Genomic DNA, 22,626 nt, shown 5'->3' with positions numbered 1-22,626 from the left:
ATAGATATGTGGAAATTTGCCTTTATCCAGTGGGTAGTTGAATGCTGGAACAAACTTCCATTTGTTGTGGAACTTGGTAGCTTAAATAAATTCAATGGTGAAGTGGACAACTGTTTGGAGTGAATGAAAGGGTGAAATGGGAAGTTTTCTTTTTTTCTTTTTCTTTTTTTTGGCTGATGCTGCATAAGCTTGCTTTCTTGCATCATATGCCTCTACTTATGCTAATGCTAATGTTTATTTAGTCCTTGAATAGTAAGAATTTGGATTGCTATTTATTCCTCCAAATATCTATTCTGTTGGATCAATGACAAAAATGAACCGGATATGGAAATAAAAGAAAGGATTGAAATGGTCCCGGCAAGTATTTATTTAAAATGAGATCTGCATTGTGTAAATGGAACCTGGATCTCCATCTTAGAATTTGCATGATGAGATGCTACATTTGGTCAGTTTTGTTGTATGGTGCCAAGGCATGGACACTGAAAACTAACACTCCCAAAAAACTAGAAGCAGTGGAAATTTGGACATACAGAAGAATGTTATAGGTACCATGGAAAGCAAGAATAACCAATGAGAGTGTCCTACAGAGAATTGGAAAAATCCATGAGTTGCTGAAGGCTGGAAAGAAAAGAAAAATGACATATCTTGGATACCTGATGCAAACAACAAATATGAAATTCCAAGACTAATTATTGAGGGGAGAATGGAAAGAAGAAGCAAGCCTGGGGGAAGATGCATATCATGGCTAGATAATATCAAGAATTAGATGGGTCTGAATACTGAGCAGCTGTTCAGAGCTACCAGAGACTGAGAGGCATTTGCCGTGGTGGTTGCCGACCTCCGTTAGGAGATAGCACAAGTAGGAGAAGACGACGATTTATTCCTCCAACAGAGAGAGAGATGGTAATAAATTACAAGGAACAGTCAGAAAGTAAATTTACAATCCAATTTCACAACTAAAGGACTTACCCTTATGATGGTTATATCAGTGGAATTAGTTAATCATTACAGAAACACTACAGCTTGTTTAGCACGTTTGTGCATCCATCAGTTGAATATGGTGGTTTGGCTGGAACAGTGGTCCAAGAACCAAGTCTGTGCTGTAATTTGGTTCTTCAGTGTGAGAAATGTGTTAATGGCAGAAATTCATCTCCAGCTATTGGGAGTTTATTATGAACATGTTATGATTCGCCAGAGCACGACAAAATGGTATGTGAAATTTTGCTGCAGAAGAGTCAGCAATGGGACTGCTAAATCAGCAGACTCGCAACAGCAAAAACTGCTGACTAAAACAGTACTCAACCAAACAAAAGGCCTTCATAAAAAATATACAAAATTTGTTCCTATACACTTCCATCCATGGCTATAATTTAAGTAAAAGAAAATTAATTCATTTATTATTTTTCTTCTTCAATAAACAAATTATAATGGGATATCATACATGGGATTTCATTTTCTAGGGCAATCATTCTAGGGTTAATGACTATTGAACTGAAACAAAAATTACGACAGCTACCTTTCTACATCCTCCTGCTTTGGCCTTCTAGTAATATTTTCTTCCAATTTTGTCTTTTCAGATTCTAAACTATAAATAAAAAATAAATAAGTTTTATCTGATAACTAGCAAACAAAACATTTTAATTTTTCATTACCTTCTTACATTTTAGAATAACAAATATAATTATATTCTTTAAAAAGTGGTTTTTAGGAAATTATAATGCAATGCAATGCATTTCTAGCAACATTCAAGAGGACAATAAACATTTTTCAATTATAATTAAAACGATCACTGGTAAGTGAAAATTACAATATCAACTTACCTATAAACCTCTGTATTTATAAGCTCACAGTTGTGGGCTTGTTAAGAGAACTGTATCAGTTAAGTAGTTAACAACATGCAGTTAAAATGTAACTGTCAGTTATATGCCACTGTCGCCAAGTGGTCAGGCACTTGGGTGCATAAGTACTCGTGCTTTGAGTGACCAGGGTTCAAGCCTTGTGATTGCTAAATACGGTGCTGTTTCTTGTATTCTATCTTGTAAACTCCTCTGACCATTTGGTTGTCCCGGAGTATAAACAGAAAATTAATTAATTTATTTATTTATTATTTTGCTATGAGAGGTGTTACCATATTTTTATCTTGACTTTAAAAAAAAAACTTTGAAAAAGTTAAGTAGTTAAGTAAAAACGTGCAGTTAAAATGTAACTGTCAGTCATATTTTGCTAAGAAAGATGTTCCCATAATTTTACCTTGACTATTAAAATGTGACATGAAAGAAAATGAAAGAAATAAATAAATGAAAGAAAATATAGGCATAAAGATAACTTACCAAATTAGTGTACTTCTCAATTCAAGAGGATCTTTCTAGGGCCGACTGATGCTCTTATTAAAATTCCAAATGGTTTGATAAACTCACACACAGCCTTTTTAATTATAACTATATACCATTCTCCCCTGGATCCTTGCTCTCCTTTAACCCTACTAGCTTTTCAAACAAATGCTTCTCTGATATTATAATATCACATATTTTACATCATTTAATCTGACTCTTTAACATTCTCCAAAGATTACAGATTGCTTTTGACTGTAAATATCATTATAAGGGAGTTGCATTTTTCTTCTCTGTCACGAGTCTCATTAGTTTGCCTGACATCCATTTAGGCCTATATCTTGAAGAATATTTCTTAGTTGGTATGAAAAGTCTAGTAGCTTCTATGATTAATTCCTTGAATGCTTCCCCCATTTAGAATTTGCTGATGGTAACATCATCAGTTGGTCCCACTGTATAGAACTTAAAAACTGTCTGACACCACTGTAAGCTACCTTTACGAAAGCAAAAACCCTTCCCTTTACCTCTGATGGTAGTTACATCTTTAAGTAAATCCCACATGAGCACACTGTGTTCACTGCCACCTAGTGGTTCTTTTATCTGCAGATTCTTAATGCATGAATAATCACTGCTGATACTGCTGAGTATCAGATCAAGAGGGTTCACATCTGGTGAGTATGGGCTTGGCACACCCAGGGTCCTGAGCTGGATAACATCATCATTCTTCTCTTTCTTGGTGATTCATTTCTACTTCTGACTCTCTCTCTCTCTCTCTCACAGGATATTTCTGATAATTTTTTTTTTGGCTGGTGTATGGTACAAGGAAGCCTCAGGCTTCCTTGTACCATATGGCTAATAATATTAATAATAAGTAATACTCAGATCAAGAGTATTAGTAGTAGTGGCATGTGAGGCAAGAAAGCAAGTGTATGAGCTTAGGCAGCATCAGCCAAAAAAAAAAAAAATCACACCATTCCCTCCAAATGCCTGTCCAGTTCCTCCTTAAATTTATTCAACCAATCAACTTCCACAACAACAGATGGAAGTTTATTCCAGCAATTAACCACCCGCTGTGGTCATGGAGTATTACCCCCTCTTGTTGCCTCTCCAACATGCTGCTGTAGAAAATGGTCATTCAATAAATCGAAAAGCCTTGCTAGTCTGTGAGTGACCAACCCAAAAGTTCCAATCAATATCTGGAAAGTATCTCCCATTATAAGACATTCTGATTTACTGGCCCACTCTATTTCTCTGCACAGTTGTTCATTGTACTCATCAGAGTCATTAGACCTATAACACATTAGTTTCGCAAAATTACAGCATCTGGAGACTAGGTAACTGCGGGAAGTTCTGATTGAGGTGTTTAAAAGCCTTGAATGGATTGAGTAAACTAAATGTTAATGGCATCCTTCCATCAGACTACACACAAGGGGGCATAAATTCAATTTGAGGAAGGATGGTTGCAGAACAGATGTGTGGAAGTTTGCCTTCAGACAGTGGATGATTGATTGTTGGAGCAGGCTTCCACCTGTTGTTGTGGAAGTGGATAGTGTGAATTAAAGGAAGAATTAGACGAATTCTTGGAAGGTATGGATGGCTGAAGTGTGTGTGTGTGTGTGTGTGTTTTCAGCTGATGCTACATAAGCTTGCTTTCTTGCATCATTTGCCACTACTACTGCTATGTTTATAATTTACTATTAGAATTTATTAGAATGCAATCAGTAGATAAAAGTAAGTAATGTATTAACAAAGTAGCAGAGACAAACACTTTTAATAGCAAATATATATATAATAATGATTTAAATCCATATAAGTTGAAACTATAAAGCTTCTTGCTAAGGAAGGTATAAGGAGAGAGAGAGAATCTTTATTATAAAGTATACCAAGGAAGATATACAAGTAGTGCAAATTTATTATTTTGTATATTGCTAGAATAACAAATCAAAAGAATCATACATTTCATATTGTGAAGAATCATAATGAGTTGTCTCATTATGATTCTTTATAATACAGCAGTCTTCCATGTGCAAACATGGAAGACTGCTGTACAAATTGAAGAGGTATGGCATCAAGGGTAAGCTGCTACAATGGATAAAGGGATGGTTGAGTGGGAGACAACAGAGAGTGGTAATCAATGGACACTGTTCTTTGTGGACAAATGTTATTAGTGGAGTTCCCCCAGGGTTCGGTGTTGGGCCCATTGTTGTTTTGTATATTTATCAATGATATTGATGAAGGTATATATCAGGTTTAATGTCCAAGTTTGCAGATGATACAAAGGTTGGCAGGGTTGTTAATGGCAGTAATGACAGTATGCTACTCCAACTGGATCTAGATAAGTTGGGAAAATGGGCTGAGAAGGGGCAACTGGAGTTTAACACCGACAAATGCAAAGTACTGCATATGGGTAGCAATAACCAAAGAGAAACATACCAACTGGGTGATACTACACTGAGGGAAGTAGAAAGTGAAAAAGACCTGGGGGGGGTAATTTTACAGCCAAATATGAAGTTCACTGAGCAGTGCAGACGGGATGCCAGGGCAGGTCATGGAGTCTTGTCATTGATATATAGGAATTTTGCTAGTAGGGCCAGGGAGGTGATAATCCCGTTATACCAGGCAATGGTCAGGCCACACCTAGAGTACTGTGTACAGGTCTGGATGCCTCATTTTAGGAAGGATGTAGAGTTGCTAGAATGAGTACAAAGATGGGCAACAAGACTGGTGAGGGGAACAAAGGGGTGCTCTTACCAAGAAAGGCTTAAGTTCTGCAAATTGCAGTGCCTGGAGAGTAGGCACCTGCGGGGTGATCTGAATGAGGTGTATAAGGCCTTGAATGGGTTGAGCGAGCTGAATGCTGATGGGCTTTCTTCCTCTTGCTCAGACTAAGAACCTAAGGGGGCACAGTTTCAAATTGAGGAAAGATATTTGTAGAATATATGTGCGGAAATTTGCCTTTAGCCAGGGGGGTAGTTGATTGGTGGAACAGGCTTTCATCTTTTTTTGTGGAAGCTAATAGCCTAAATAAATTGAAGGCTGAGCTGTACAGGCATTTGGAACGAATGGAGGGATGAAATGGGAGGGTTTTTTTTTTGTTTTTTTTTTGGCTGATTCTGCATAAGCTTGCTTTCTTGCATCGCATGCCTCTACTAATGCTAAGAAAGGTAGAGAGAGAGAGAGAGAGAGAGAGAGAGAGAGAGAGAGAGAGAGAGAGAGAGAGAGAGAGAGAATCTTTATTATAAAGTATACAAAGGAAGATATCATACAAGTAGTGCAAATTTATTAGTTTGCATATTGCTAGAATAACAAATCAAAGTTTGTATTCTCAAAAGAATCATACATTTCATATTGTGAAGAATCATGAGTTGTCTCATTATGACTAAGCAAACCCTTAGCCATAATGATGAGAGCATTGTTGGATTCAGGGGAAGTTCCTGTGGACTGGAGATATGTGTGAACATACTCCAATTGACAAAGGAGGATCAAACAGTGACATGAATAATCACTGCTGATAATCAAATCAAGAGTATTACTCCCTCTAGTTGCCTCTCAAACATGCTACTGTAGAAAACAGTCATCCAACAAGTCCAAAAAAGTCTTCATAGTGTGCGAGTAACGAACCCACAAGTTCCAGTCAATCTGGAAAGTTAAAATCCCCCATTATAAGACATCTGATTTAATGGCTCACTGTTTCTCTGCACAATTGCACATTATACTCATCACATTCATTAGGCCTATAACACACACACCTACTCTCATTTTTCCTTTCCCTGTGCTTATTCACACCAAACAGACTCAACACTGCATTGTCCACCACAGCGCTTCCATAGCCAGGTGGGCAGGAGCAGCAGTGCGTAGCACACGCTTCTTGATTAGACCGGGGTTCGACCTCGTGACCACCAAATACAGAGGATGCAGTAAGGTCAGAGAATGCCCACCGCATATCCACAGAGCAATATGGCCTTAGTTGTTAATGCTTCTAAAAAAGAAAAAAAAAACCAAATAACAATAACAGCATTGTCCACCAAAATCAATTGGATGCACTTCCTTAGATTTTATGTTTCTTAAATAATAGCATAACCTCTCTCCCTTCCTGCCCTCTTTATCCTTTCTGTACACACTGTACTCCCCAAATTCCAATTCTGCACCACATATATCTGTGTGACACAATGTCTCTGATATCCCAACGATATCTGCCTTTAATGTCTTGACTAGCACTTCAAGCTCATCAAATTTATTAACTATACTCCTAGCATTGGTGGAGTAGAAACAGGCGCATGTATTTATTTGTTCCACTATGACTTCCAACAGTCCTGGAAATCTCCATTGCCTTGCTTTCCATGCTGCTACTCATTCTAATAGAAGCATTGCAAGAATCACTTGCCTCTGCTTGCAGCCAGTGTTAACCTTTTAATCTGTGTATCCCCCAAGCTAGCAGTTTTCTGACACACCTAACACTCCCTCGATAGCATCAGCAAATATTCTTGCTCCCTTCCTATTTCAGTGTACCCCATCCGTGTAGAAGGAGTCTCTCCTGTCTACAAGCAGAGACCAGGCTGAAAAAAATTCTACACCTTGAACCTTGCACAATCTCCCCAGGGCTGAATTGATCAACAAGACTCTCATCATACACTCACTCCTGTCGTGTCTCGGCAGAATTGCAGATACTTTCACATTCAATCCTAACTTGCGACTTTTTTTCAACATTGACCTGTACTTGTTGAGTAAATCTACAGATCAACCTCAGGGGCTCACATCTGGTGAGTATGGGCTTGGCTCACCCAGGGTCCTGAGCTGGATATTATCATTCTTTTTTTTTCTTGGTGATTCCCTTCTCTCTCTCTCTCTCTCTCTCTCTCTCTCTCTCTCTCTCTCTCTCTCTCTCTCTCTCTCTCTCTCTCTCTCTCTCTCTCTTCTCAGGGTAATTCAGAATTTTTTTTTTTTTTTGGCTGGTGCAGCATAAGCCTCAGGCTTCCTTGCATCATATGGCTAATAATAATAATAATAATAATAATAAGCAGTATACCCCACCCACTCAACAGATATATATATATATATATATATATATATAGAGAAAAAAAATTAGGCTATGTTGTTTCTTTATTGCTGAAGTAAACAACTTCGAATGACCCTTTTTTTTGTTGGAAATGCAATAAAAAAAATGCTTACTGCATTTGCAGCCAAAAAGAAACTGAAATTCTGATCTGGAAAACTTTTACCACACTCTAATCCTCTTGAGGTCAATGGACAATATATCTAAATTGAAGTCTAATACCTACAATCATAAATAGACTAAGGGATGGTTGTCCCCTTCTGCTAACTTTGTCGGAGGGATTATGGAGCTACTGATATGCCTCTCTTACCATTGGTTCTAAATATACTATTCAGACCATATTTTGTCCTCCCTTTCACTAAAAACTGAAAGTTTGTCCTTATGTCTGGTGTTGTGGATTTATGGCAATGAAAGTTAGGAAAAATATTAGAAATAAAACTAATAGCATTAGTAGCAGCAAATAATGCAATAAAAAAAAGCAAGCTTATACAGCATTATAGAAAAAAAAAAAAAACCCTCCTATTTCACCTATTCATTCCCTCCAATAGTTTTCTATTTCTTTCTTGAATCTATTTAAGCTATCAACTTCCACAACAAGATGGAAGTTTGTTCCAGCAATCACTTGCCCGTTGGCTAAAGGCAAACTTTTGCACATCTTTCTGCAACCATCTTTTCTTAATTTGAATTTGTGACCCCTAATGTGTGTGGTCTCAGCAAACGGAAGAATCCCTCAGTACTGGCTTAGTCCATTCAAAGTCTTAAACACCTCAATTAGATCACCTTGCAGGTGCCTAGTCTCCAGACACTGCAATTTGCAGAAGTAAAGCCTTTCTTGGTAAGAACACCCCTTTTTTTCCCCTCACCAACCTTGTTGCCCTCCTCTGTACTTAATCCAGCAGCTCCATATCCTTCCTAAAATAAGATCTGTATACAGTACTCAAGATGTGGCCTGACCATTTCCTTATACAATGGGATAATCACTTCCCTTACCCCTGCTAAAAAATTCCTGTATATCATTGAAATGACACCATGAGCTACTCTTGCAGACCGTCTGCACTCTCAGAAAACTTCATATCTCACTGCTCAATTATCCCCAGGTTTTTTTTATTCTCTACTACCCTGAGTGTACCACAGAGTTGATATGTTACTCTGGAGTTAATGCTACCCATAGGCAGAACTTTGCATTTATCAATGTTAAACTTCAATTGACATTTCTCAGCCCACTTGCCTAACTTTTCTAGATCCTGTTGCAGTAGCATACTGTCATTACTTTCATTAACCACCTGCCAACCTTTGTATCATCTGCGAACTTGGACATTCAGCCTGATAAACCATCAATATCATTGACAAATAAAAAAACAACAATGCACCCAACACCAAATCCTAGGGGACTCCACTAATAACATTACTACATGAAGAGTAATGTGCATTGATTACCACAATCTGTCTTCTCCCACTCAACCATCCCTTTATCCATAGCAGCAACTTGCTCTTAAAGATGTACTGCTCCAATTTGTACAACAGTATTAAAAGCTTTCCTGAAATCCAAATATATGATAACAAAATTATTATTTGCATCCAGTTCCTTTGTGACCACATCACAGTATCCATTCAAATTGGTCAAACAAGATATCCTCTTAACAAATGCTGTGTACTTCAATTATACTTCAGACACAGCATAGTTATCTTAACAATATCTATGCTGTGTCTGAAATATAATTGCTGTCTTGTTAAATGATCCTGCACTACTTCTTTCACCAGTGATTCCATTATTTTCCCTAGAACAGAAATTAAACTAACAGGTCTGTTATTACTCATGTTCCCCTTTGATCCTCCTTTGTGAATAGGGGATACATTCAGGGGCTCACATCTGGTGGGTGCTGATCTGGATATCATCATTCTTCTCTTTCTCGATGATTCCTTTCTACTTCTGACTCTCTCTCAAGGTAACTTGGGATTTTTTTTTTTGGCTGGTGCAGGATAAGCCTTAGGCTTCCTTGCACCATATGGCTTATAATAATAATAATCTCCATTCCATAGGGATTTCCCCTGAATCTAAGGATGCTGTCATAATTGTGGCTAAGGGTCTTTGCATGCTTCCTTTAATATAATTGGATAGATCCCATCCACTCCAGCTGCCTTTCTTATATTTAACTTCAACAATTCCTTTTCCACTTTTTTCTCAGTTATTACAAAATCATTTAGCTTTCTGTTAGAGTCTGATAAACTTCCAGTATCCCCTTCCCTAAAGAATTCCCCATGCGTGTATGTAGATGCAAAATACTCATTCAGCACAGAGAATGAGCTTTCATTAAACATAGCTGTGAAAATGCTAACCATATAATCAGAAATGTTCCATATGGAATGATTTTTGAAACTACATTTGTAACTCACATAAAATATTTTTCCTGGAGCAAAGAGTAGTCCTTCTGAAGGTCTTCCTTCTCAGCTTCCTTTTCTAAGGTTAGCTGGTCCATCATCTTTTGAACTGACACTAGTTCTTGACGAAGAACCACCACATCATCAGCTTCTGGCCTGAAAAGGTTGGACTTAAGAGTTGAATAAATTAAAAGCAAGTAAATTATGAGTCTTTTAAAAAGAATTAATGCATCTTAAAATCCCTGAAATATCCAAATATTATTATTCCATCAAATTTTAGTGATATAAATGCATACACAAAATACTTCACAAAATTTATTGGGTAAACAAATGTAAAAGAGATATGTTGAAATATATTATACTTTTATGTATATATAAACAGTACCAGATTGAGGATTTTAGTGCATGTGTGCAAGAGGGAGTTTCAGCACCTTATTAATGAATATTACAAATCAGCTTATTACTGCCCTAGTAGCCTCTACACCGATGAGCCAAAACATTATGACCACTTACCTAATATGATGTTGGTCCTCCATATGCAGCCAAAACAGCTCATACCTGGCAAGGCATGGATGCTTCAAGATTTCTAAATGTGTCTTGTGGTATCTGGTACCAACATGTAACCAGCAGATCCTTTAACTCCTGTAAGGTCCGTAGTTGAGACGCCGCAGATCGGAGTTGCTGTTCCAACACAAACCGCAGATGCTCGATGGGATTGATTTTTGGGAATTTGGAGGCCAGGGCAATACCTGGAAGTCTTCCTCACGTTCCGCGAACCAGTCTCAAACAATCTGGGCAACATGGCATGCTGCATTATCCTGCTGAAAGACCGCACCACCAGAGGGGAAGACCGTTGCCATGAAAGGGTGTACCTGGTCAGCAATGATGTTTAGGTAGGTGTTAGAAGTCAGAGTGCTCAGCACATGGATGACTGGACCCAGCGTATCCCAGAATAACATTGCCCAAAGCATAACACCACCAACACTGGCTTGTTTTTGTCCCACAGTGCATCCAGGCACCATCACTTCCTCAGGTAAATGACGCACATGTACCTGGCCGTCCACATGGTGCAATGATTCATTGGACCAGATGACCTTCCAATCACTCAAGGTCCAGATGCTTGTGTGCCCGTTGTAGGCGCTGTCGCCGGTGAATCGTGGTTAGCACGGGCACTTGGAGCGGCCTGCGGTTATGCAGCCCCATTTTCAGCAAGGTTCGATGTACTGTGCGTTGTGACACATTACTCCCATCATCAGCATTCCAATTACCAGTGAGCTGCGCCACAATCGCCCTTCTGTTGCCATGTACCATCTGGGAGAGCCTTCACTCACCAAGCATCGATGAGCCATGGCCGTCCAACACCTGGCCGGCGATTCATGGGTTTTCCCTCCTTGGACCACTTTCGGTAGGTACTAACCACAGCTGACCGTGAGTGCCCCACCAGCCATGCCGTCTCGGATATGCTACGACCCAGTCGTCTGGCGATTACAATTTGGCCATTGTCAAACTTGCTTAAGTCCGCTGCCTTTCGCATCTGAAGAACAAGAATAACACTGATTATTGAAGCTAAGTATCATGTGTTTTTTATATCATGTCCCAACCCGTGCCATAGTTCACCTGCAGTTGCTTCGATTTGCATAACGACTCGCTGGTCATAATATTTTGGCTCATCGGTGTATGTTTTTTATGCTGGTTATTCTGGGGGGCTGAAGTTGGTTGGTATGTACTTGAATATGATTCGGGTGGGGGGGGGGATGGACTTTTTAAAGATGAGTTAAAGGAAAGGCTGACATGGAGGGTGAATGCTTCTTGAGGGTGGGAGATATTTCCTGGTGGCCACTCAGAGGTTGAACTAATGGAAAAGGAGGGAAGGGTGATCCTGCTCCTGTTGAATCTTGCAGGATATGAAAGGCTTCCAAAAATATCACCAATGGTGGGAGTTCTATACAAATATGGGAGTGGTATCAGTTAATGTGATCTTTGTAAATGGAGTGGAAAAGCTACATTGTTGTCATTATTTCCACCACTCCTCTCAACATGCACTTAGAGAAAAATTTTACATTAAGAGACTTTTGGAAATCTTACAATATTTACCATGCCATCTTAAACATTAATAAGGCCTGGGGGAAATTACTAAAAGTTGTTTAAATGGTACATGGAAGAAAATATGCCTACAGTACGTGAAAGGTTTCGAAGGGTTTGAAAAAGACGAATCATATGAAGAGATTAAAGATCTACTTCAGTTGGAGGTTGTTGCCAAAGATGTGGAGGATTTAATAGGAAGGAAGAGAAGGAATTATCTAATGAAGAACTTATTGACTTGCGGGCAGCGATAGTGAAAGAAGAAAATGCTGACGAAGATCAAGATGAACCAAATGAAGAGCCAAGATGCTTCATCATCAGAGGGATGGAAACGGCATTTCGTGAAATTGCATCAGCAATGGCAAGGTTTGAGAAGATGGATCCTGACAGCGAATGATTCTTTAAAGTTAACAGAGGGGTGAATGATATGCTTCCTTGCTACAAAGAAATCTAAGATGAAAAGAAAAAAGCCACCGTCTAGTCATCCATTAATATTTCCTTTCATAAGGTTGAGCTGCCGATCCCATCTAAATCTCCATAGCCCTCAACCTCTGCAGCAGCATACTTATCAGGTGAAGACGTCGATTCTGGCAACGATGCTTGAGAGGTAAAACTTACTGATGTTATGCCTGTCTCCTCTCTTTTTTTGTAATTTTATAATTTTGAAATTTTTTAAATTTCTCGCTTTTGTGATTTTTTCTGTGCATGAGATAAAAAAATGGAATAAATACATTAAATAATTCTATTTACATGTTCGTTGAACATTTCCTTTTTGATTCAATCAATTCAGCGAGCACAGTTGCGAGTGCTGCACAAGCATGGGGAAAATTCTGACTTACATAGAGTTCCATGGAATGCAACCCTTACACGCCGTAGCTGAGCGGGCAGGTGCGCGGGTGCACAAGTACACGTGCCTTTAGTGACCGGGGTTCAAGCCCAGGACTGCTGAATACAGTCCTGTTTCTAACCCAGGGGTCACATCTGGTGAGTATGGGCTTGGCACACCCAGGGTCTTGAGCTGGATATCATCATTCTTCTCTTTCTTGGTGATTCCTTTCTACTTCTCTCTCTCTCTCTCTCTCTCTCTCAGAATTTTTTTTTGGCTAGTGCAGCATAAGCTTCAGGCTCCCTTGCCCCATATCGCTAATAATAATAATAAAAATAAAAATAAAATAATTGGGAAGTGGCTGTATATTGGGTCAATGATGTTAATGGATTGAACTGTTGATTACCCTGCTGTGGTTGCTGATAAATTGAATAGGTACTTTGCATCTGCATTCACACATGAGGAATTCTTTAGGGAAGGATATGCCAGAAGTTTATTAAACCCTCAGGGGAGTTAACTGACTTTGTGATAACTGAAAGGAAAGTGGAAGAAAAATTGTTGAAGCTGAACATAAAAGAAGGGTAGTGGGATCTATTCAATCGCATTAAGGGAGGCAAGCAAACCTTTAGCCATAATTATGAGAGCATCCTTGGATTCAGGGGTAGTCCCTATGGATGGGAGATGTGGGATTATATCCCAAATTCATAAAGGGGGGGATCAAAGGGTGACATGAGAAATTACAGACCATTTAGCTTAACATCTATTTCAGGGAAAATAATGGAATCACTGGTTAAAGAAGCAATGCAGGGCCATCTGGACAGGAGTGCAGTTATACTTCAGTCACAGCACTGGGTTGTCAGGGGGCAGACTTCTCTGACCAATTTGACTAGACACTATGATGCATTAACAAAGAAACTGGATGCAAAAAAACAATTTTGATATCATATATTGGATTTCAGGAAAGCTTTTGATACTACTGCAAAATAAAAGATTGCTGTATAAATTGGAGCAGTGTGGCATTAAGGGCAATTTACTGCTATGGATAAAGGGATAATTGACTATGAGAAGCTAGAGTATTGTTATCAATGCACACTGCTCTTTGTGGACTAATTGTATCAGTGGAATCCTCCACAGTTCAGTGATGGGCACATTGCTGTTTTCTGTATTTAATAATGATACGGATGAAGATATATTAGGCTTTAATGTCTAAGTTTGCAGATGACACGAAGGTTGATAGGGTAGTTAATGATAATAATGATGGAATGCTACTACTGCAACAAGGTCTGGAAAAATTATGCAGTTAGGCTGAGAAATGGCAGCTGATGTTTAACATTAACAAATGCAAAGTACTGCAGGAGGGTAGCAGTAATTCCATATTAACATACCAACTGTGTGGTACTACACTCAGAGTAGTGGAAAATGAAAACGATCTTTTTCATGTATGAAGTTCATAACAAATATTAAGTTCTCTGAGCAATGCAGACAGGTTTCCAGGACAGCAATGGGCTTTTGTCAATGATATAGAGGAATTTTGCTATCAGGGATAAGGAGGTGATTATCCTTTGTACAAGGCCATTGTTAGGCCACATGATGAGTATTGTATACAGGTCTCAAGGCATCACTTTAAGTAGGAGGTATATGAGATGGAACAGGTGCCAAGAAGGGCAATCAGATCGGTGAAGAGAGACAAAGGGTACTCTTACAATTTGCAGAACTCAAAGGCTTGAGTTCTGCAAATTGCAGTGTCTGGAGACTAGGCACTTGTGAGATGATCTGATTGAAGTGTTTAATCAGATCATCTTGAATGGATTGAGTAAGATGAATGTGAATGGTATTCATTCTCTTGCCGAGATTACAAAGATGAGGGGGGGCATACATTCAAATTGAGGATGGATGGTTCCAGGATAGATGTGCAGAAGTTTTCCTTCAGCGAGTAGAGGATTGTTAGAACAGGCTTCCATCTGTTGTTGTGGAAGTGGATGGTTTGAATAAATTCAAGGAAAAACTAGATAAATTCTTGGAAGGTATGCTGTGTGAAATGTATAGTTTTTTTTTTGGCTGATGCTGTATCAGCTTGCATTCTTGCATCATTTTCCACTACTACTATTATACTGGTTTCCTTGATTTCATCAAACAAACTTCCATGTGCCCATTGAAGTTACACTGTTGCTTGTGACACACACACATGCTAACCTAAGAGTAATGTTCAAATAGTATAATTCTGTCTATTGAGTGGTGCAATAGTAGTATCTGGGAGAAAAGAGAGAAATATGTTATGTATGGTGCTAAGTTTAAAATAAGTAATTTTTTTTCAACTAGCCAAACCCACAAGTTAGCATTAGTAGAGGCATATGATGCAAGAAAGCAAGCTTATACACCATCAGCCAAAAAAAAAAAAAAAAACCTCACATTTCCCATTTCACCCATTCGGTCATGGCATATGTTTGTCTAGTTCTGCCTTGAATTTATTTAAGCTCTTGACTTCTGCAATGCCAGATGGAAGTTTGTTCCAGCAATCACCCACCCGCTGGCTAAAGGCAAACTTCCGCACATTTATCCTATAACTGTCTTTCCTCAATTTGAATTTACGCCCTCTCAGGTGACTATTCTGAGCAAGAGAAAGAATCCCATCAGCATTGAGCATGCTCAAACTATTCAAGGCCTTATACACCTCAATCAGATCACCTCACAGGTGCCTAGTCTCCAGACACTGTAATTTAGAAAACTTAATCCTTTCTTCGTAAGAGCACCTCTTTGTGCCATTCACTAATCTTGTTGCCCTTCTCTGTACTTGTTCCAGCAGCTCTACATCCTTCTTAAAATGAGGCCTTCAGACCTGTATACAATACTCAAGGTGTGGCTAGACCATTGCCGTATACAAGGGGATATAATCACCTCCTTATCCCTGCTAGAAATATTTCTGTATATCACCGACAAGACACCATGAGCTACTCTTGCAGACAGTCTGCACTGCTCAGAAAACATCATATCTGCCTGCACAATTACCCCTAGATCCTTTTTATTCTCTACCACTGTCAGTGTACCACACAGTTCATACGTTACCATGGGGTTACTGCTACCAATATGCACTACTTTCAATACAATTGTCAATGGGCTGAGAGGTGGCAACTTCAGTTGCCACCTCTCAGCCCATCTGTTCAACTTTTCTAGATCCTCTTGCAGTAGCATACTGACATTAGTCATTAACAACCCTGCCAACCTTCACATCGTCTGCAAACTTAGACATTAAGCCTGATATACCTCCATTAATATCATTAATAAATAAAGAAAGAAACGATGGCCCCCAAAACACTGAACCCTGAGGCAGTGGTGCACAAACTGTGGGGCGCAACCCCTTTGGGGGTCACGGGATAAATTAAACGGGTTATAGCAATTTTTAAATAAAATTAGTTTTTGTGTACATAAAAGCTAAAAAGCCTGTTGTTAAAATTACTTTTTCAATATTGTAGGTGTAGAGAACTTATTACTCGAACGAAAACTGAGATACGAATGAACCCTACTGACACCTCATTTTTAGGGTGGTTACACGTGTGACGCAGGCGGCATTTTTACTTATTGTCCGTGTTGGGAAGATGCTTTAATTTGTTCACTGGCTATGGACACAGAGAAAGCAGCTGACTAGTGTGACTTCTCAGTATGTATTAATACTTGTTAGTTCTATTCAATTGCTGGACGGTAATCCCTTAGCTCTCAACTCGTGCTTCCTACAGCACAAATTCTCAAATTGTCTAAAGGCCAGAGGTGCGAATATGCAGTGGCAGTAGCAAGTGTGTTGCACGTATGCTTTATTCTGCTTCGTAATTCTGTGCTTTTATGTTAACTTAGGATGTTTCATTCTTCTGCTACTTTTTATATTATCATTGTTTTTTAGAAGAAAAAAGTATATATTTTACCGTGGACAATTGGGTAATCAGAACAAAATGGTCGAGGAGTGATGACAATAATGTTGCTACAGGTACTTCAGAGCTAATAAGGTAAGAAATATACCATGTGAAAATTTGGACACTAACATTACTTCAAGTGTAATGCAACCACCAATTTCTAGGTAGAGACTCATATTCCAAATCAAAAGGAATGAAAAAGAACAAAAAATATCAAGAGGAATTTATGGAGTATGGCTTCACTTAGAGTACGGTGGCCAACCTATGGTGCATGCGCCAAATGTGGCGCTTTGGAAGATTACAAGTGGCGCATTTCATCATAAAATTTCACAAGTACCCAAAGCCCGTATTGTCGATTCTTTGGTTCTATTTCCTTTCATTTCAGGTCCTTCCGCATATGGCTTAAGACACTCACCACCTTCTTTCCACTTACACGCACATAAACGTGTCAATTCCCTCAATTTAGCAAAAGAAATAAATTAAATAGTCTCCAAAAAAATGCATTTCTGAATTTTGACTGTAAGTGATCTATGGCTATGAAAATATATTGAGCACCTAGTCGTCCATTCTTTTGTAGGGCCATTGCCTCCGGTGCCCGACTCTATGCACAAGTGGGAAAATAAATACAATATACGTGACTTTTTCAGGGGACTGAGAATATACAAATAGATCCTTTGTCGGAAGTCTTTCAAGTTAAAAGGAAACAATGAAATGATAAATTTGAGGTATTTTCATCTACGAGAAATTTCCATCAATCACATTTTGCCAACTCAAGAAATAGTAGGGGGGAGCCCCCCTCCCCCCAGTCGCACCTGCTCATCAGTTCGTCGAAATTTTTCAACAGTTTACAATTGATATTCTGTGTGATACGACATACATACTTGTGATCTGTTTGTTCTTTTTCAACATTTAGATTTCTAGAGTTTTGTACTTTTCTGGTTTTTTTTTTTTTTTTTTATTCCTTCTATCCACCACACTGCAAAAGAAAATGAGCAAAAGAAAAGCAGAAAGTGATATTAAACGTGAATTTAATGAACAGTGGGAAAATGAGTTGTTATTTATAGCAAGTTCATCAGGAAAACCGTTTTGCATTGTTTGTGAAAGTACTCTTTCACATAATAAAAGATATGATCTTAATAGACACTATAAATCACAGCATCAGACTAACACCGAAGTTAAAATGAAGTTCGTTCTTGGGTATGAGCTACGAAAATAATATGTGACTAAGAAAAAGGAAGAAATCAGAAGAAGACAAGATATATTTGCTAAAGTAAGTTGTGAAGACTTGGCGATGATAGAAGCGTCCTATGAAATTGCTTTAGTATTGATGAAAAAAAAAAGAAACCTTTTTCTGACGGAGAAGAAATTGTTAAGCCTTGTCTCCAAATATTTGCACACCATCTTGGTAATAAAGGTATTGAAAGGAAAGCAGACGAAATTGCTATATCAAGGCAGTCAGTTACGAGACGTATCGAGGAACTCTCTCAGGATGTATCTCAGCAACTGGAAGATCTTGTCCATTCTTGTACTTTCTTTTCTCTAGCTTTGGATGAATCAACAGACATATGTGGTGTAGCCCAGTTAAGCCTTTTTATAAGAGGAATTGATGATAATTTTAATGTCTTTGAAGACAATGGCTCCTTGCATGGTAAAACAAGAGGATCAGACATATTTGAAAAAGTAAAATCACGCCTAGAAAATCTAAAATTAGATTACAGTAAACTTATCAGTGTGTGTACTGACGGAGCGCCGTCAATGATAGGTAAAGCCAATGACACTACAACTTTGCTTGAAAATTTTTTAAATCGTCCTGTACTAAAATATCACTGCATTATACACCAAAAGGCACTGTGTGGAAAAACTTTAAATATGCAGCATGTTATGTTACCGGTTGTGAAATTTGTGAATAAAATTAGAGCAAGAGCATTAAACAGACAAGAATTCAGAGAATATTGTGAGTTGTTAGATTTGGAATATGGTGAACTTGTCCTTCATTGTGAGGTGCACTGGCTTTCTGGAGGACTGCTTCTGAGTAGATTTTGGAAATTGAAAAATGCTGTTTATAATTTTTTAGAACAGGAAAATGAACTACCTGATGAAAGAACCTTATTATTAGATAACAACTGGCTATTTGATTTGGCATTTTTAGTCGATGTTACTAGTCATCTCAATGATCTAAATTCAAAACTACAAGGCATGAATAAATTATTTCCTAGCTTAGTAAATAGCATCAATTCATTTAAAATGAAATTAAAACTGTTCATCTCTCAGTTAGAAAATCAGGATTTAAGTCAATTTCCACACTTGAAAGAGCAGAATGAATGTGCTGTGGATGATAGCAATTGGACCAAATATCTTGAAAAAATCAAGTTATTGCGAGTATCATTTGAAAGTCATTTTCATGATTTGGCTAAAGAAGAAAACTACATGCTCGCAATTATAAACCTATTTTTACTTGGTGAACAAAACATAATTGAGATGCCTAGTAATATACAAATGGAACTTATTGATTTAATAACAAATTCATTATTAAAAATGAAATTTGATGAGCTTTTTTCAGATCAAAATGCTTCTGACATGATTAATTTCTGGCGTTCATTACCCTGTGAACATTTCCCAGAACTAAGAAAATTTGAAAAAAATTATATATGTCGTTTCAGAACGACATACAGATATGAACCAGCATTTTCATCCATGAAATTGATCAAAAGCAAAACGAGGTCGCGAATGACTGATTCAAATTTGAAGAATTCTCTGCTACTCTCAGTAACAAATTTAACACCAAACATTGAAAGACTGGCGAAATCCAAACAGGCTCAAAAGTCTCATTAATGGCAAGTAATGTTTATGTGCTGTAATAGAAATTGCTTTACATACAATAATTAAATCATTTAAAAATGTTAATTATGTTCATAAACATACTTTTATTAAAAAGGTTATTAAGGATATGCCTGGACTCCTTCTAGCGAGCAGAGAGAACAGACGACTCAAAGTTCCAACCTGATCTCGCTCTCGGTGCTCCATCTCGCTCAGAGCTCTCTCTCTCATCACATCGAACAACTGTGGTACAGAGCTTTCTTCACCAAACGAGACTCTCCGGCAGCTGTAGCACCATCAGCGGGTTCCACGACAGCGGTCGCCCTCTCGTCCAAGAGATCATCTCTCACTATTGTAGATTGGTGCTCCAATAAACATGTGTCTTTTGAACTGGCATACATTATTTAATTTAGTTGCATGTTTGAGTTATTCTTTTTCCTCCCCTAAGAGAAGCAGATCCTACCCCTATCCCTATTTTCCAACCCCAATCATGAACGTAAGAAGGTAGAAAAGGTGCTTGAGTTGTATGGTGCATCTGAACTCGTATGTGAAAAATTTGGCGCATGGTATATAAAAGGTTAGCCACCACTGACTTAGAGTGTTGATAACGAGCAATATCCTGTGTGTGTAATAAGTTATGAAAAACTGGCTAACCAAAGCATGAAACCTATTAAATTAAAAAGACTTACATATGAAACATCCAGTGCTAATGAAAAAACTGAATCCTTTTTCAAAAGACACACCAACGCCATACAAGGTTGGAAATCTTTCATGACGAAACATACGGCAGTTCCTTGTAAAGCTTTAAGAGCGTTGTTGGAAGTTTCATATTTAATAGGAAAAAATTTGAAATCACATAATATTGCTGAATCTCTTGTTCTCCCTGCTGCAATAAAAAATATTTCAATTATGCATGGAGAAAAGTACAGCAACGATTTAAAAACCATTTCAGAGACACATTATCATAGCTTATTACAGTTAACGTGGACAAGATAAAATTCAATTTATTAAATCGATTGAGAGAAAGCCAAAGTCCAATTTTTGCAATACAGTTAGATGAATCCACAGATGTTTCAAAACCTCGCTCAACTTATTGTATGTCAGATATTGCTACAAGGGAGATATTTTGGAGGATTTTCTATTTTGCAAAGCTTTAAGAAGGAATAATGATGGCGAGAAGATTTTTGATGTTATAAATATTTTCTTTCAAACAAATAATCTAACGTGGAACAACTGTGTCGCGATTTGTACTGATGGTGAGGCTGCATTAACAGGAGAAAATAAAGGTTTAAAAGGCAAAGTAAAGGGAAATTACTCCAAATAGTTATTAATCATTGCATTATACATAGGGAAGCATTAGTAGCAAAGGAAATGCAAACTGATTTGCATGAAGTTTTGAAAGATTCAGCAAGTGTGATCAACTTTGTAAAGAATAGAAGCTTAAATAGCAGACTTTTGCTATAATTTGTAACGAAATGGGATCCGCTTATGAAATGCTTCTTTATATAGGAAAGTATATAAAGGTGGTTGTCCAGTGGTAAATTCTTGTGACGTCTTTTTATTGGATAGAAACAATAAAACATGAAGTTTTATTGTTTTTATCCAATAAAAATTAGAACATTGTTAAAAATTATTTAAATTTAAGTCTTCAAGGATAGGGAACAAATATATTAAGACTCAGTGATAAAACAGAAGCTTTCAAAGAGAAGCTTAATCTTTGGAAAACTGAATTTGAGGGTAATAATACTACTGAAATATTCCCATGTTTTCTGATTTTGTTAATAGCAATAATATTGATATTTTAAAATTTAGGGATATCATTGCTACCCACCTAACAATGCTAATTAAGAATTTTTCTAAACAATATAATGTATCTCCAGAAAAAAGTTGAATTGCAGTTGTGATCCGTTGCTCTTGAAATTTCTTCATGCCCAGAAATTACCATTCAGCCAAAGGAAGATCTTGCCGACCTGGTGTCTGATGAAGCACTGCGTGCTTGTTTAAGACTACAGCTTGTGAAAAACATTGGCTCTCTCTTTGAGATGAGTATTAAGAATTATCGAAAATGGCGTAACAAGCATTGCTACCTTTCATGTCTACATATTTATGCGAATTTGGTTTCTCAAAATTAACAGCTACAAAAACAAAACAGCATTCAAGACTTGATCCAGAAGATAACATTACATTAGCAATTTCAAATATTGCACCAAATATTATCTGTTATCAGGGCACATCCTTCTCATTAATTGTTTAGTTTTATAATTGTTCATTTTTATTGTTTTCTAATCTTAATTGAAGAATAAGAAAAAATGTTTACTATGAAGAAAATGCTTTAATATTTTAATGTGAAAATTAAAGAGGAAACAATTTTTTTAATTCCTTTCTCATTACTTGAATAAAATTTTCTACTACATAATTTATAAGATGCCGTTTTTCTTCTCTAAAAATCTGGTCATCCTACCTCAGGGTTTATATTGAGGAGTAGGGTCAATTTTATATTTAATAAAGGAGGAGGTCGCGAGCAAAATATGTTTGCGCGACACTGCCCTGGGGAACTTCACTAATAATATTAGTCCACAAACAGCAGTGTCCATTGATTACCACTCTCTGTCTTCTCCCACTCAACCATCCCTTTATCCATAGCAACAATTTGCGCTTAATGCCATACTGCTCTAATTTGTACGGTAGTCTTCCATGTGCAACAGTATCAAGAGCTTTGTAAGATCCAAGTATATGATAACAAAATAATTTTTTGCATCCATTTCCTTTCTGACCACATCATAGTATCCAATCAAATTGGTCAGAGAAGACTTCCCCTAAAAAAAAAAAAAAAACATGCTGTGTCCGAACTATAACTGAAGTCTTGTCTATATGATCCTGCAGTGTTTCTTTAACTAGTGCCACCATTAATTTCCTCAGAACAGAAATTAGACTAAAAGGTCTGCACATCTCTAGTCCATGGGAGCTCGCATAATTATGGCTATGAGTTTGCTTACTTCCTTTAATATAACTGTATAAATTCCATCCACCTCAAGTGCCTTTCTTATGTTTAACTTCAATAATTTCTCCTCCACTTTGCTCTTGGTTATTACAAAATCATTTAGCTCACACTGCCAGAGTTTAGTAAACTCTCTGGCATTCCCCTCCCTGAATAACTCCTCATGTGTGAATGTAGATGCAAAATACTCATTCAGTTTGTTAACTACCTGAGCAGGATCATCAGTAGTTAAATCATCG

General features: G+C 37.7%; 1 protein-coding gene across 1 annotated transcript in view; it reads right to left on the bottom strand.

The window, feature by feature from the left end:
• Positions 1-22,626, bottom strand: part of LOC150076228 (uncharacterized) — a 744,224-nt gene that overhangs the window by 533,671 nt on the left and 187,927 nt on the right. Inside the window, exons 12-13 of the mRNA XM_090387291.1 lie at positions 9,778-9,918; positions 1,517-1,585 (exon numbers count right to left, since the gene is read on the bottom strand). Coding sequence (XP_090243417.1) covers positions 1,517-1,585; positions 9,778-9,918 — 210 coding nt within the window. The remainder of the gene's footprint in view (positions 1-1,516; positions 1,586-9,777; positions 9,919-22,626) is intronic.

The sequence above is a fragment of the Mastigoproctus giganteus genome, chromosome 13 (genome assembly GCF_048544385.1).
Source record: "Mastigoproctus giganteus isolate SK-2022 chromosome 13, ASM4854438v1, whole genome shotgun sequence".
Taxonomy (NCBI): Eukaryota; Metazoa; Arthropoda; class Arachnida; order Uropygi; family Thelyphonidae; genus Mastigoproctus; species Mastigoproctus giganteus.
The sequence above is the reverse complement of the archived record's forward strand: the minus strand, read 5'-3'. Positions and strand labels throughout refer to the sequence as shown.